The 12,944-nt window shown below is 38.4% G+C and overlaps 1 protein-coding gene across 1 annotated transcript in view; it reads left to right on the top strand.

The window, feature by feature from the left end:
* Window positions 1–12,944, top strand: part of LOC138082350 (rho guanine nucleotide exchange factor 38-like) — a 90,706-nt gene that overhangs the window by 33,443 nt on the left and 44,319 nt on the right. Inside the window, exon 2 of the mRNA XM_068975631.1 lies at window positions 10,918–11,105. Coding sequence (XP_068831732.1) covers window positions 10,918–11,105 — 188 coding nt within the window. The remainder of the gene's footprint in view (window positions 1–10,917; window positions 11,106–12,944) is intronic.

The following is a 12,944-nucleotide window of genomic DNA, read 5'->3' as shown; positions in this document are numbered from 1 at the left end:
GTACACAGTTTCCCGAGCTGTACATTAGCACCTTGTTGTATATGCATTCTAAATGTAATAGTTCGCATCTACCAACTCCAAACTCCCAGTCCATCCATCTCCTCCACACCCTCTTGGCAACTGCGAATCTGTTGTCTACGTCTGTGAGTCTATTTCTGCTTTGTAGATATGTTCATTCATGACATATTTTAGATACCACATATAAGTGATATCACATGGTATTTGTCTTTCTCTTTCTGACATACTTCACTTAGTATGATCATTTCTACTTGCATTCATGTGGCTGCAAATGGCATTATTTCATTTTTTATGGCTGAGTAGTGCTCCATTCAGAGAAAGCTATGGCACCCCACTCCAGTACTCTTGCCTGGAAAATCCCATGGATGGAGGAGCCTGGTAGGCTGCAGTCCATGGGGTTGCTAGGAGTCAGACACGACTGAATGACTTCACTTTCACTTTTCACTTTCATGCATTGGAGAAGGAACTGGCAACCCACTCCAGTGTTTTTGCCTGGAGAATCTCAGGGACGGGGGAGCCTGGTGGGCTGCCATCTATGGAGTCGCACAGAGTTGGACACGACTGAAGCGACTTAGCAGTAGCAGCAGCAGAAGTGCTCCATTATATATATGTATCACATTTTCTGTATCCATTCATCTGTCAGCAGACATTTAGTTTGTTTCCATGTTTTGGCTATTGTGAATAGTGCTGCTATGAACATAGGGGTGTGTGTATCTTTTTGGTTTATAGATCTGTCCAGGTATATTCACGGGAGTGGGATTGCTGGATCATATGGAAATTCTATTTTTAGTTTTCAGAGGCACCTCCATACTGTTTTCCATAGTGGCTGTACCAGCTTACATTTCCACCAACAGTGCAGGAGAGTTTCCTTTCCCCACACTTTCTTAAGCATTTGTTATTTGTAGACTTTTTAATGATGGTCATTGTGACTGGTGAGAGGTAATATTCTTTGTAGCTTTGATTTGCATTTCTCTAATAATTAGCAAAGTTGAGCAATTTTTCCATATGCCTACTGGCCATCTGTATGTCTTCTTTGGAGAAATGTCTATTAAGGTTTTCTGCCCATTTTCTGACATTTTTTTGTTTTTTTGAGTTGTATGAGCTGATTGTATATTTTGGAGCTGATCATATACTAAGCCCTTGTCTGTCTCATTGTTTGCTAATATTTTCTTCCATTCTGTAGGTTATCTTTCAAATTTTTTTTAACGGTTTTCCTTTGCTATGCAAAAGCTTATAGGTTTGATTAGTTCTCATTTATCTTTTGTTTTTGCTTCTATTGCCTTGGGAGACTACTCTAAGAAAACATTGGTATGATTTGTCAGAGAATGTTTTGCCTGTGTTCTCTTTTGGAGTTTTAGAGTGTCTTGTCTTATATTTAAGTCTTTAAGCCATCTTGAGTTTATTTTGGGGCATGGTGTGAGGATGCGTTCTAACTTCATTGATTTACATGAGACTGTTGAACTTTCCCAGCACTACTTGTTGAAGAGAGTGGCTTTTTCCCATTTGATATTCTTGCCTAAAGAAAGAAAGGACATTCTGACATCTACTATATATAGATGAACTTGAAAACATCATGCTAAGTGAAATAACCGATTCATAAAAAAAGTTCTACGAGTCCGCTTATATGAGGGATGTACAGTAGCCAAATTCATTGGACAAAAAGTAGAATGGTGGTTGTCATAGGCTGGGAGAGGAGAAAACAGGGAGTTATTGTTTAATGGATGTGGGTTTCCCTTTGAGAAGATGACAAAATTCTGGAGAAGAATGGTGGTGATGGTTATACAATAATCTTAATGCACTTAATGTTGCTGAACTATGCCCTTGAAAAAAATAGTCAACATGGTGAATTTTATGTTATCTATATTTACTACAATGATAGGGAAAAAAAGATTATATTTTTGTATAAGAGGAAAATATTATTATTGAACTTATTGAAATAAGAAATGAGTCTTAAGATTATCCCCTGCTTCTTCAGTAATATTTTTGTTGTTTTATATTGAGTTTCACCGAGAAGTCACTTTAGTCTTCATATTTTATAAGAGGGAGAAAGTGTGTGTGACTATTTTTATCCACAACATATGTTTCTATATGAATTGGCAGGTGAGTATTAATCAACGTGGATATCATTCTAATGATACTGTCAAAGGAGAAATAATATTGTTGTGACACCAAGAGAACATTTTATTATACACATTATCTTGAAATAACATTTTTGCCAGGAAATTTGATGCAGCACACATATGGATCATGATAGAAAGAAGCCAAGCTAAAGTGCATTAGTTATGTGTGATGTACATGATGTACAGGCCAAGCTCCTGTGAGATACAAGGATATAGTAACTCTGAAGGTCATTCCAGCACCAGTATAATATTTGAAACAGTTATGCTGTTTATACATCAGGTTCTCGTTTTTATAAGCTTTCCTTTCTATGTGATTTTTTAAAACTCCTGTAAAGCTTTTTTTTTTTTTTTTGGAGAGGAAAAGGTCCCTTTTGTTTAAATTGTCTTGTCCTCCAAATCCAAACCATTTTGTACTTTGCAACATGACTTGCTTCTGACATTGAAACTCTTTTTCTTTCTTTTTGAAATTACTATAATGTTAAATTTTGAGAAAAAGTTTAATATACTCATAAGGTCATCTGTGTGTCTGTTCTATTTGCATGTTTCAGTCTCATTACCCTCATACTTATTGATGTTCTCTTTTATCTCTCACATTAGTTCTGCCTTGATAAAATACCAGCTCTATTTGCTCACCTTAGGTTCCTTTCTGGACTTATATCAGACCCTTTGGGGCAGCAGCAGGAGCTGTAGGCCTCTGGTCTCTGATCCAAACTCCTCCAAGGCCTTGTTTTCTCTCTAGACACAAGAGTGAGCATTTTTGCCCATCTCTTCTCTCTCAGAGAACTCCTAGCCTCAAAGTACTGATACTGCTAAACTTTCTAGCAGTATCCTGTTAGAATGTTGACTGTTTTTGTTGGGAGTTTGGAGAGAGTGAGTCTCTACAAGAAGTCTCTCTTGTTTCATCTCTGCTCTACTGAGATGTTTGGGTCCTATCTCCACTTAACTGGTACTCTTACTAAAGTGATGTTTTCAGAGAGATTACAAGGGTGGCTATTTGCCAGATTCTCCTGTACTTGAAAGTAGTGGCCCTTTCACATAAATAATATATAACAAGGGGGAAAAAATCAAAATCTTTTCTTCTCAGAATTCTTTATACCTGATTCTAGTGAATTCTAGCATCCAGTGTTACATACATGAAATTTAATTCAAGTCCTACTCTCACTTGAATTTTTTTCTCTCAGGAATCTTATAAGAGTTTCTCTTTATACTTAGAGTTTAAAATTTTCTCTATAATATGTTTAGGCGTGCTCCTTTTTACAATGTGTAAAACATAAAAGGCAATTAAATATTTCAGAACTAGAAAGATAAGATAATTTTATCAGTTTCATTGGTTACTGTTCTAACATAACCTCTCCACCTATTCAGATTCCTTCTTTCTAGATTAACATTCCATATAATTTATCTTTCCCTATTTCTATCCTATTCCTTTTTGCACTTCCTTCTCCCCTTTGGGACCATCTGCCCTCTCAGTGGGCTTCTCCGGTGGCTCAGCGCTGTGTGCATGCATGCTAAGTCACTTTATCATGTCTGACTCTTTGCGACCCCAGGGACAGTAGCCCGCCAGGCTCCTCGGTCCATGGGATTCTCCAGGCAATCCTGGAGTGGGTTTCCATGCCCTCCTCCAGGGGATCTTCCTGACCCAGGGATCCAACCCACATCTCTTATGTCTCCTGCATCGACAGGCAAGTTCTGTAACACTAACACCACCTGGAAAGTTCCCAGCCTTCCGGGCAAGGTATGTCTTCTAGAATTACTTTTAATGAGGCTCTTTTGGTGGTAAACTAAGATCTTATTTTTCTAAAATGTGCTTATTTTACCATCATTTTTGAGAAGGTTTTGCTAGGCAGGCCGACAGTTATTTCAACCATTTTTCTCTCAGCTCTCTAAAGGCATTACTCTTCTATATCATGGCTTGTGGCAATGCTGAGGTAAAGGCAGCCACGAGTCTAATTGCTATCCCTTTGTTGGTAATGTGTCTTTACATAGTATTTTTATTATTTTAATGGTTGGCCTCAAAATTTTGACAGGTATTCTTAATTGAAAAATATCTAAATTACATCAATGCCTTTACATTTTCTGCAACCCTACAAAGATGCTTAGAAGTTTAAAATACTTTTAAAATTGCCCTCTCCTCTGGTATCTCCTACTTCCTCTCAGCCACCTACCCACTTCAGTTATTCATGTATCTAGGGTACACAGTTTTTAGCAAAGGAACCAACCAGTGGAAGGTTTTAAGGTGAGAATGTGCCCTGATCAAGGACCAGGAAGGAGTCAGATACATGCATTACTCTTTGTCCCCTTTCAAGTCTTTGCTTAATTTGAGAACTTCCCTGTGTCTTATTTAAAATTTCTTACCTTTTGAATACTTCCCTTATGGCTGTATTTTCCTCCATACCACTTACTACCTTGTATATACTGAATAACTTACTTATATTCTTCTTCCTCCACTAAAATTTATCTCCATGAGAAAAGGGATTTTTAAAAACATATTTTTAAAATTACTGTATCCTCAACTGCTGGAACACTTTCAGGCTTATAATAGGCCCTTAATCATTTGTTAAACATTCATTGAATCCAGGCCCCAAACCCACATGAGAGCCAATTACTGTTCTGGATCTATTAGGGAGCATTCCTTCCTGCCCCCACTTTTTTTCCTGTCATTACCCAGAGCCATGGACAAGACAATTTTTACGGCTGTCTCTCCCTCTGGAGCATTATTTGTATTGAACCAGTTCACCTTTCCTTGGGTGTATTTCCTTTCTGTTCCTGGTTTTATGCTGTTGTCTAATCAGGCTCCCCCTCCTGCCCAGAGGCCTCGCCCAGATCCACGCCCTGTCTCCTTATTGTGAACAGAGTTCCCATCTTCCCAGGACACGAGTATTTGTAGATGTCTCCAGGGTAACTGGTAGTTGCAGCCTCCAAACTTAATTCCCTGGTCTGAGCTTCAAGTCTACTCCAGACCTCAGAGGACTTCGTAACCATTTTGGAAGGCTTATTCATTCATTTAAATAGTTTTAAAAGTTGTACCTGTTGTTTTGTAAACTCTCTGCGCCTCTACCAGCAAGTTGGGATTCATTTTTCACGACCTGAGGAATGTGCCTGAAGCGGCGTGCCTTCCCTCTACAGTTGTTCATTTCTTCTCTTTCCTGTTGTCATCGCTGAAACCTTCAAAGCCACTGCCACAGTAGCAACTGCCACTGGGGCCGCTGTGTGGTTGCTCTGGGAAACCATTAAAGTGAATTCAAGACAATAATTCATCAGATCGCAGGGACTATCTGCTTTATTGTCGATGTCTCTCGAATAGAAAATTTCTGCGCAATTCTGTACCTATCGTCCAAGGGTGGTTTTTATGGCCTATATTGGAAACCAAGACACTGAACAAAAATGAAAAACTGTATTGACAGAAAACATCTAACTGACAATCTCATGTCTATTTCATTATCAAAGCTCAAGCTACTGTGATGCAGGCAATCTTGGACAAGTAGCTCAGGAAGATTCAGTGATAAACATGGAAAATTGGAAGGAATCTTCCAACGTGTAGTTCAATGTTCTTCAAAGGGCAGTCTAAACACAGACTGATCTCTCAGGGGTCAGATTATTTAGGGATTCTGGTTTCCTATCCCCTCTGTAACAAATCACCACAAATATAGTAGTTTAAACTAACACAAACGTATTGTCTCAGCTTCTGCAGGTTAGAAGTCCAGAGTCTCCGCTTACTAGTCTCACAGCTGAAAGCAAGGTGTGAATAGAGCCATGCTCCTTTCTGGAGGTTTGAGAGGGAAAGCCATTCCTCGCTCTTTAGGTTGTCGGTGCCTATTTCCTGCCAGCCTGTTCTCACCTTCTGAAGGCCACTCACGTTCCTTGGCCCTTAGGCCCTCTTCCTCTCTCTTCAAAAACCAGCAATAGTGAGTTAAGTCCCTCACAGTCTTCACCTATCCTCTGCTCTCTTCTTCTTTGAATGGTGAATGTGATTAGATTGGGTCCACCAGGATAATCCAGGATAACTTCTCCATCTCAGAGTCTGTAACCTCAGTCACATCAGCAAAGCCTCCTTTGCCTGGTGAGGTAACATACTCGCAAGTTCTGAGGACTAGGATGTGGACATCCTTGAAAGACCATTTTCTGCCTATTATAGTGAGCAAAAATCCAGATTATAGAAACCAGGAGAAAGTATGTTAATAATTAAGAGGTAAATCAGGACCGCTAATGGCCAGAGATACTTTCCAAAGCCCAGAAGTCTCTCCATTCAGAAGGACAGCAGGGTATTAGCAGAGTTCAATTTTTTTTTTTTAATGGGAGAATAAATATTGCTCAGGCAAATAAATGGCAGTGTCTGATGATCATACTGTTATTGTAAAGAATAAAGATATATGTATGTACATGTATATATACATATATATACACATATAATATGCTCACCAAAAATATCTATTATAACTTCTGTATGTACATTTACATGTGCATGAAGATATTTTGAGAAGGTTACACACTAAATTAGAATACAGCTAAAAATACAGGGAAAACTATATTATAGCTAATAAACAGGAATTGCCTCTAATAATAATAGAGGCAATTAACAGAGTATCTACTATTCTTAAAGACACTATTGTATTTAACAAACACTAACTCATTTCATCTTCACAATCACTTAACTTACAGATGAGGAGACTGGTGCACAGAGAGTTAAATAACTTGTTCAAGGTCACAGACCTAATGTTAGAGGTGGAATTTGAACCCAGGACACAAAGTTCTAGGCACTTAACCTCAAAAATATAATTTTATAGCTTGAAAAAACTAATTACCTCTCCTTCAAATCACCCCAATAAGAGCAGCAGCAGCAATAGCAACAGCAACAATAGCAAAGCCGAAAGAGCGCACACAAACTCTAAGCAAAACATGGGCTATCAGTGAAGACTGTCATCAACCTCCTCAACCACGCCCCACACAAGCAACCTTTGGGGGATTTTTCATCCCTCAAAAAGATGAGGGTTCTCCCCATGCATACAGCTCGCCTAGGAAAGCTGCCCAGGATTCCAAACGTCAGCTCTAGTCTCATGCCGCTATTTCTCCTTCTCTCCCATCTGAACATAGCTGTCCACCCACTTCAAGTCATACATTTTTCTTGACAAGTTGATAACTATAAAATAATAAGATCATTATCTGCCCTAGGTGGTGGAAAAGGTCAAGAGTAGAGAAAAAGGAAGCCTATTATTCCCGTGTCTGGAAATAACTAACATTTATATGGTTTTAGGCAATGGCACCCTGCTCCAGTGCTCTTGCCTGGAAAATCCCATGGATGGAGGAGCCTGGAAGGCTGCAGTCCATGGGGTCGCTGAGGGTTGGACACGACTGAGTGACTTCACTTTCTCTTTTCACTTTCATGCATTGGAGAAGGAAATGGGAACCCACTCCAGTGTTATTGCCTGGAGAATCCCAGGGACAGGGGAGCCCGGTGGGCTGCCATCTATGGGGTCGCACAGAGTCGGACATGACTGAAGCGACTTAGCAGCAGCAGCAGCAAAGACCCTATGGAACATCCATATACCATTGCTCATTTAATGTGATGGTTTTCGTTCCTAGTTTACAGATGAAGAAACTGAGGCTCTGTAAGGATAACTATTTTTTTTATCCACCAAGTTTTCTTAGTGGCAAAGCTGATCTTAAGTCTGATTATCCTTTCCCCAAACTGCTGCAAAATCCTTTTACATAAACTTCCTTGGCCAAGAATTTCCACATATGTTCCTCATGAAATTTGTGGCTAGAATAGTGAAAATTCATCATCACTGCTGGAAAAATAAAACTTGAGGGTGAAAGAAAGAGGCTGGAGTTGAGGATCAGTTACATGATACAGTTTCCATGCATGGTAGCAGTATTCTGGTTAAAACAAACTAATGGGTTTTTTTGTTTTGTTTTTTGCTGTTGGCCATTTTTAAAGTCTTTATTGAATTTGCTACAATATTGCTTCTATTATTTTATGTTTTGGTCTTTCATCATGAAACATGCAGGATCCCAACTCCTTAAGCAGAGATTGAACCTGTAATCCCTGTGCTGGAAGGTAAAAGTCCTAACCACTGGACCACCACTTAAGTTTCAAGACTATCTAAATGTTCTTTTAGCTTCCATTTCCCTTTAGTTTTGGCACAGTCTTTTAGTTTATGCTAGCTCCTGGAAAATAGTCATTTTGGAAGTTTTATTTTTCCTTCTTTCTTAAATATTCAGCTCTTCTGTGGCTTTATCTAGAAATAAAAGATTATTATAGCTGACTGCTGACTTGGTAATCTATGTTGGTTGTATTCATGTGTTACAAATAGTTTTATATAAAAACACAGTATATGTAAAAACAGTGTATAATTAAAAGATAAAAGTTTTAAAGGTCAAGAAGGACCTTATAACAACAAAGCTTGTGCTCACAGTGTATCATGAAGAGTTTGTTGGTTTAAGAAATGCAGATGTAGAATGTGTTTAGAGACTAGATGGGAAAATGATGCAAGTCTTTGTTCCCACAGTAAACTTGAGTCAAAAGAGCAAACAAGATAGCTCACAAGATCACGCCACTCTGAATTCTCTAAGGTTTTTATACCTGAACAGAAAAGTTTCTGAAGTTAAATATCTTGACTAACACTATTTCCACCACTGTGACCTCCTAACTTGGTTTTGAACAAGATACTGTGCAGGATTAGAACATATAATTTTAATTAATAAATCTAGGATTGTACATTTAAAGTGCAGCAACTGGAGAAATTGGTAAAGTAAATTAAATTGATGAAGTAATTGAGTTCCAGAATTGAGAACTAACAAGAACCTCACAATGTATTTTTAGAATATTTCTTGGCCAAAAATTAGAAAAGACTCCCTTCTCTTTGCTAGGCCCCCAAAACCGACAGATTATTTCAACCCCCATTATTCCCCTTTGCTCTTTGACTCCAAACCACTCAGCTTTTAAAAGGAGCAGTCAAAAGGAGGCTCACAAAGGTCACAAGGTCAGTTTATAAATACAATCTGCTCACTACATATCTCCTCACCTCCTGACCTGCCCTCCTCTTTTATATCCAATATAGTTCGCAATACTGACAGCTCACTATAACTTTTCCTTCAAATCTGGGGTGCTGAAAGACAAGCTTTTTATACCTTCCAGTAAGAGTACTATAAATTATCAAGCACCCCCAAATTCTCAACATTTGCTTCAAGATATGAAAGCTCTTTCCATGATTGTCTCCTTCGATAACTGATGGAGATTATTTCTCTAGCACTGAACGGCCCAAGCTTTGTAAAACCATGTGCTCTTCGATGGTATTTGTCAAATCCTTCTTTCCTGATGAAGGAAGAATAGTTTCCAGGCAAATGACCCAGAAGCATATTCACCTTCAAGTCAGGATTGTCCAAAAACCAAACCAGTACACCTTTCAAATAATGATGGAATTACCTTCACAGCATCATTCCAGCCTCTGCCTGGACTCCTGAAATTACTGAGCAAGAGAGAGAGGACTGCTCGATACTTCTTGTGTCTCTTCACATTCTTGGGGCAGTCTCTCTTTACGTGGAATCATTAGCTCTGCTATTATATTTCTTCGGTTTTCTTGGCTCTTTCTGGAGTCAGCCAAGAGAAGATCCTGCAACTCTGTGGACCATAGCCCACTAGGCTCCTCTGTCCATGGGGTTCTCCAGGCAAAGAACACAGGAGTGGGTTGCCACGCCCTCCTCCAGGGAATCTTCCCCACCCAAGGATCAAACCCGTATCTCTTTAAGTTTCCTGCACTGGGAGGCAGGTTCTTTACCACTAATGCCACCTGCAAAGCCCGAAAGATGTCTTACTTACCAGTTACTAGAATCATATTGGTTTTAAAGGAAATAAAGTTACTTCTGCAACTACAGAGACTATAATGAAAATTAAGTTTGTAATGACTTCAAGTCGGAAGTGAATTCATTTACAGACACACATACTTGCTGCCCCACTATCTATCACTACTTTGATTCCATCTGTGACCTAGTTTGTGGCTTGCAAAATTTTACATCACTGTGGGAAACTCATCCTTGAAGATATTTAGCTTGCTCACATTATACCTTCTATAAAACCCTGGATACATGTGAGGCTTCCCACTTATTTCAGCATCTTCTGAGCACTGTGATGTTTTTAACAAATATTTCCATTTGGCAGTTCAAAAATTTTGCAATAACAAGATTTGCATAGTATTGAAGATGAGGCATAAGAAATCTTGGTTGAAATTTATTTAATCTACCACTGCCTCACTCCTCATGGATTCTGATTGTGAACTGAAAGACAAATCTCAATCACATGTAATTGTTTTCCATGCTATAGAGATTTGCATACCACCTACTGAGAATGAGGGACAATTATTTTTAATAGATACAAAATTGGAAAGTATTCCATTTACAAATTAAAAAAATCTTCCCTTGATTTAAGAGCAAATGTGTCGAGAAGTTCCATACTATGATTTTATACATTTTTTACCTCTAGCTGAAGATCAGGTTTATAACCTACTATAATAGCAATGGGGTATGTTAAAGACAAGACATGTCAAGTATTTTTTAACTGACTTGTTAGAAATATTCATTCTTAAACCCCACTCCTGCTCACAGTTTCACAGCATTCCAGCCTGAAGGAGAACATCCACACATCACTTCCCAAGAACACAGGTGAAGACACCTAAGCCTTCTTCCTTGCTATCAGTAATTCTGAGGTGATGGGTGTTTGTAACAAAGGAACAAGAAATCCTAACAGAATGTCTCAGGTGTATTAATACACATTTTCATTTAACAGAAAAGATGACACCACAGGCTGGGTGTTCCACGGCTGAGACCCTAACTCAGGAGGATGAGCATCAGATTCGGAGAATGATGGCAAAGCGTGCGAAAATCATCAAGGAGCTGATACAGACAGAAAAGGACTATCTCAATGACCTAGAACTGTGCGTTCGAGAAGTGGTTCAGCCCTTGAGAAATAAACAGGTAAATGCAACTTTGAGGGTCCCTCCAGCCCCATCCTAAATAGGATCACCAGAACCGGGAAATCACAGAATCCAAGTGTATCCAAGGATCCTTATCCTCTACCGCTGCGATGGCAGGAGCAATGGGCCCTTCCCCTGAAGCCCTGGCTTCAAGACAGCAGAAGTCATCACCAGACTCAGACTTCTGTCAGCACAGGGACACCCAGCATCAGGGAAACTGTATTCTAAGATATGGGGAAATGGAAATTCACAGTTTTTGCCACTTTGAAATTTCGATGTGTTCTTTCTTGAATTCCCAAGGAACTGCCAACAAACTCTTGAGTGGTTGAGTTTTTAAGCAGTTTAAGAACAAAGCACTTAATTTGATCTAAAGATGGTCAAGTTTTCAGAAGAGAAAACTATGTGGGTTTTTTTCTCCCCTATGTTGAGCGCTCAATTGAATTTTGCCTATTAGCTAAGTAAAATGAAGCATAGAAGTGAACCTGAATGTAAGGTAACAATTTTCTCTTAGGTAGAACTAGCCTAAGACAAAACTAGAGGTGTTTTTAAGTTAATGTTTCTCCTCCTCTTTATTCAAGAACTTTTCAAGGAATTAGAATAAAGGTACAAGAATTTTCTTTTGTGAGGACCACTTCTCAATGTTTTTCTACCATTACTGATGCTGAAACACACATATTTTGGGTATTGTCACCTTATCAGCTTGGAATAAATTCTTAGGAGTGGAATGGCTAGGTCAAAAGATATGCATACTTAGGATTTTGATAAAAATTGCCAACTTAAAGCCAAAAAGGTGACAGTGTTCTAATTTTCATTGCCACATACGTTGCTTGAGCTGGTATGCTGCTGTGTTATCTTTACAGCTGAGCATTATTGGTTTATAAACAACAGTGAAGACCAGGTACCTTTGGTTTCTTCTGACAAGTATATATTCATGAGCTGCTTCTTTTTAATCCTTATTCATATCCATATCTTTTGCCCTTTTGAAAAAAATTATGGCTTTTCTTTTTCTTATTGTTTTATAAAACCTCCTTTTATCTATATGTGGCAGCTGATTTTCTCAGTTTGTCTTTTGCCTTCTAACATTGACTAAGGTTAAAAAGTCAAAACCTTCTTTAAGGCTTATTCATTTGTTTTTGCCATATTTAAGTGGCCGGATATATCCAACTTTGTGGATTCTGGGTTTGGCATCTTAACATGTACCCCACGGTTATAAAAACATGGTAAGTCAGTTGTTCTAACATCAGTTATTAAATCTCTTCCCTAATAGTTTACATTTCTTAGCAAAAGACTCTTCTCAGAAATGACAGGTAAAGTATCTGGTCTAAAAATCAGGGAAAACCAGTGTAGATCAAGGTGACCTTTGATGTAAAAGTTTATTTTTTTTTAAATTTAAGCCAATGTATAAAGCAAAGAGGCCAAATAGGCAAAACATTTTCCCTTGATCAGGAGTCATCTTTCATCTTCCTCCTTCATGACTTTTTATTAGGTACTTGCTATTTGTCAGGTCCTGTTCCAAACACTTCATTGGTATTCTGATTCAATCCTCTTGCAGTTCTCATATTAGAAGACAATTTTATGAATCTGGAAATTTCTTAGTAATTCTGTAAGAGTAAGAATAACATTTACAATCATGATAAAAAGCTGCTCTCGATTCATTGCTAAATATAGTAAAGTATTTTTGGTGTGTTTTTCACTTAATTTAAGCTAGCTGCATTGATGCAACCTCTATTCTGGCAGATAGTCTTGGTTGTTAATACAATGTTTATTTACATATTTATTCAAATATTTATTTTTAAATGCAGGTGGCCTCAGACTCTATCAAATATCCACCCTCCCTTAT

The sequence above is a fragment of the Capricornis sumatraensis genome, chromosome 7 (assembly GCF_032405125.1).
Source record: "Capricornis sumatraensis isolate serow.1 chromosome 7, serow.2, whole genome shotgun sequence".
Classification (NCBI taxonomy): Eukaryota; Metazoa; Chordata; class Mammalia; order Artiodactyla; family Bovidae; genus Capricornis; species Capricornis sumatraensis.
The sequence above is the reverse complement of the archived record's forward strand: the minus strand, read 5'-3'. Positions and strand labels throughout refer to the sequence as shown.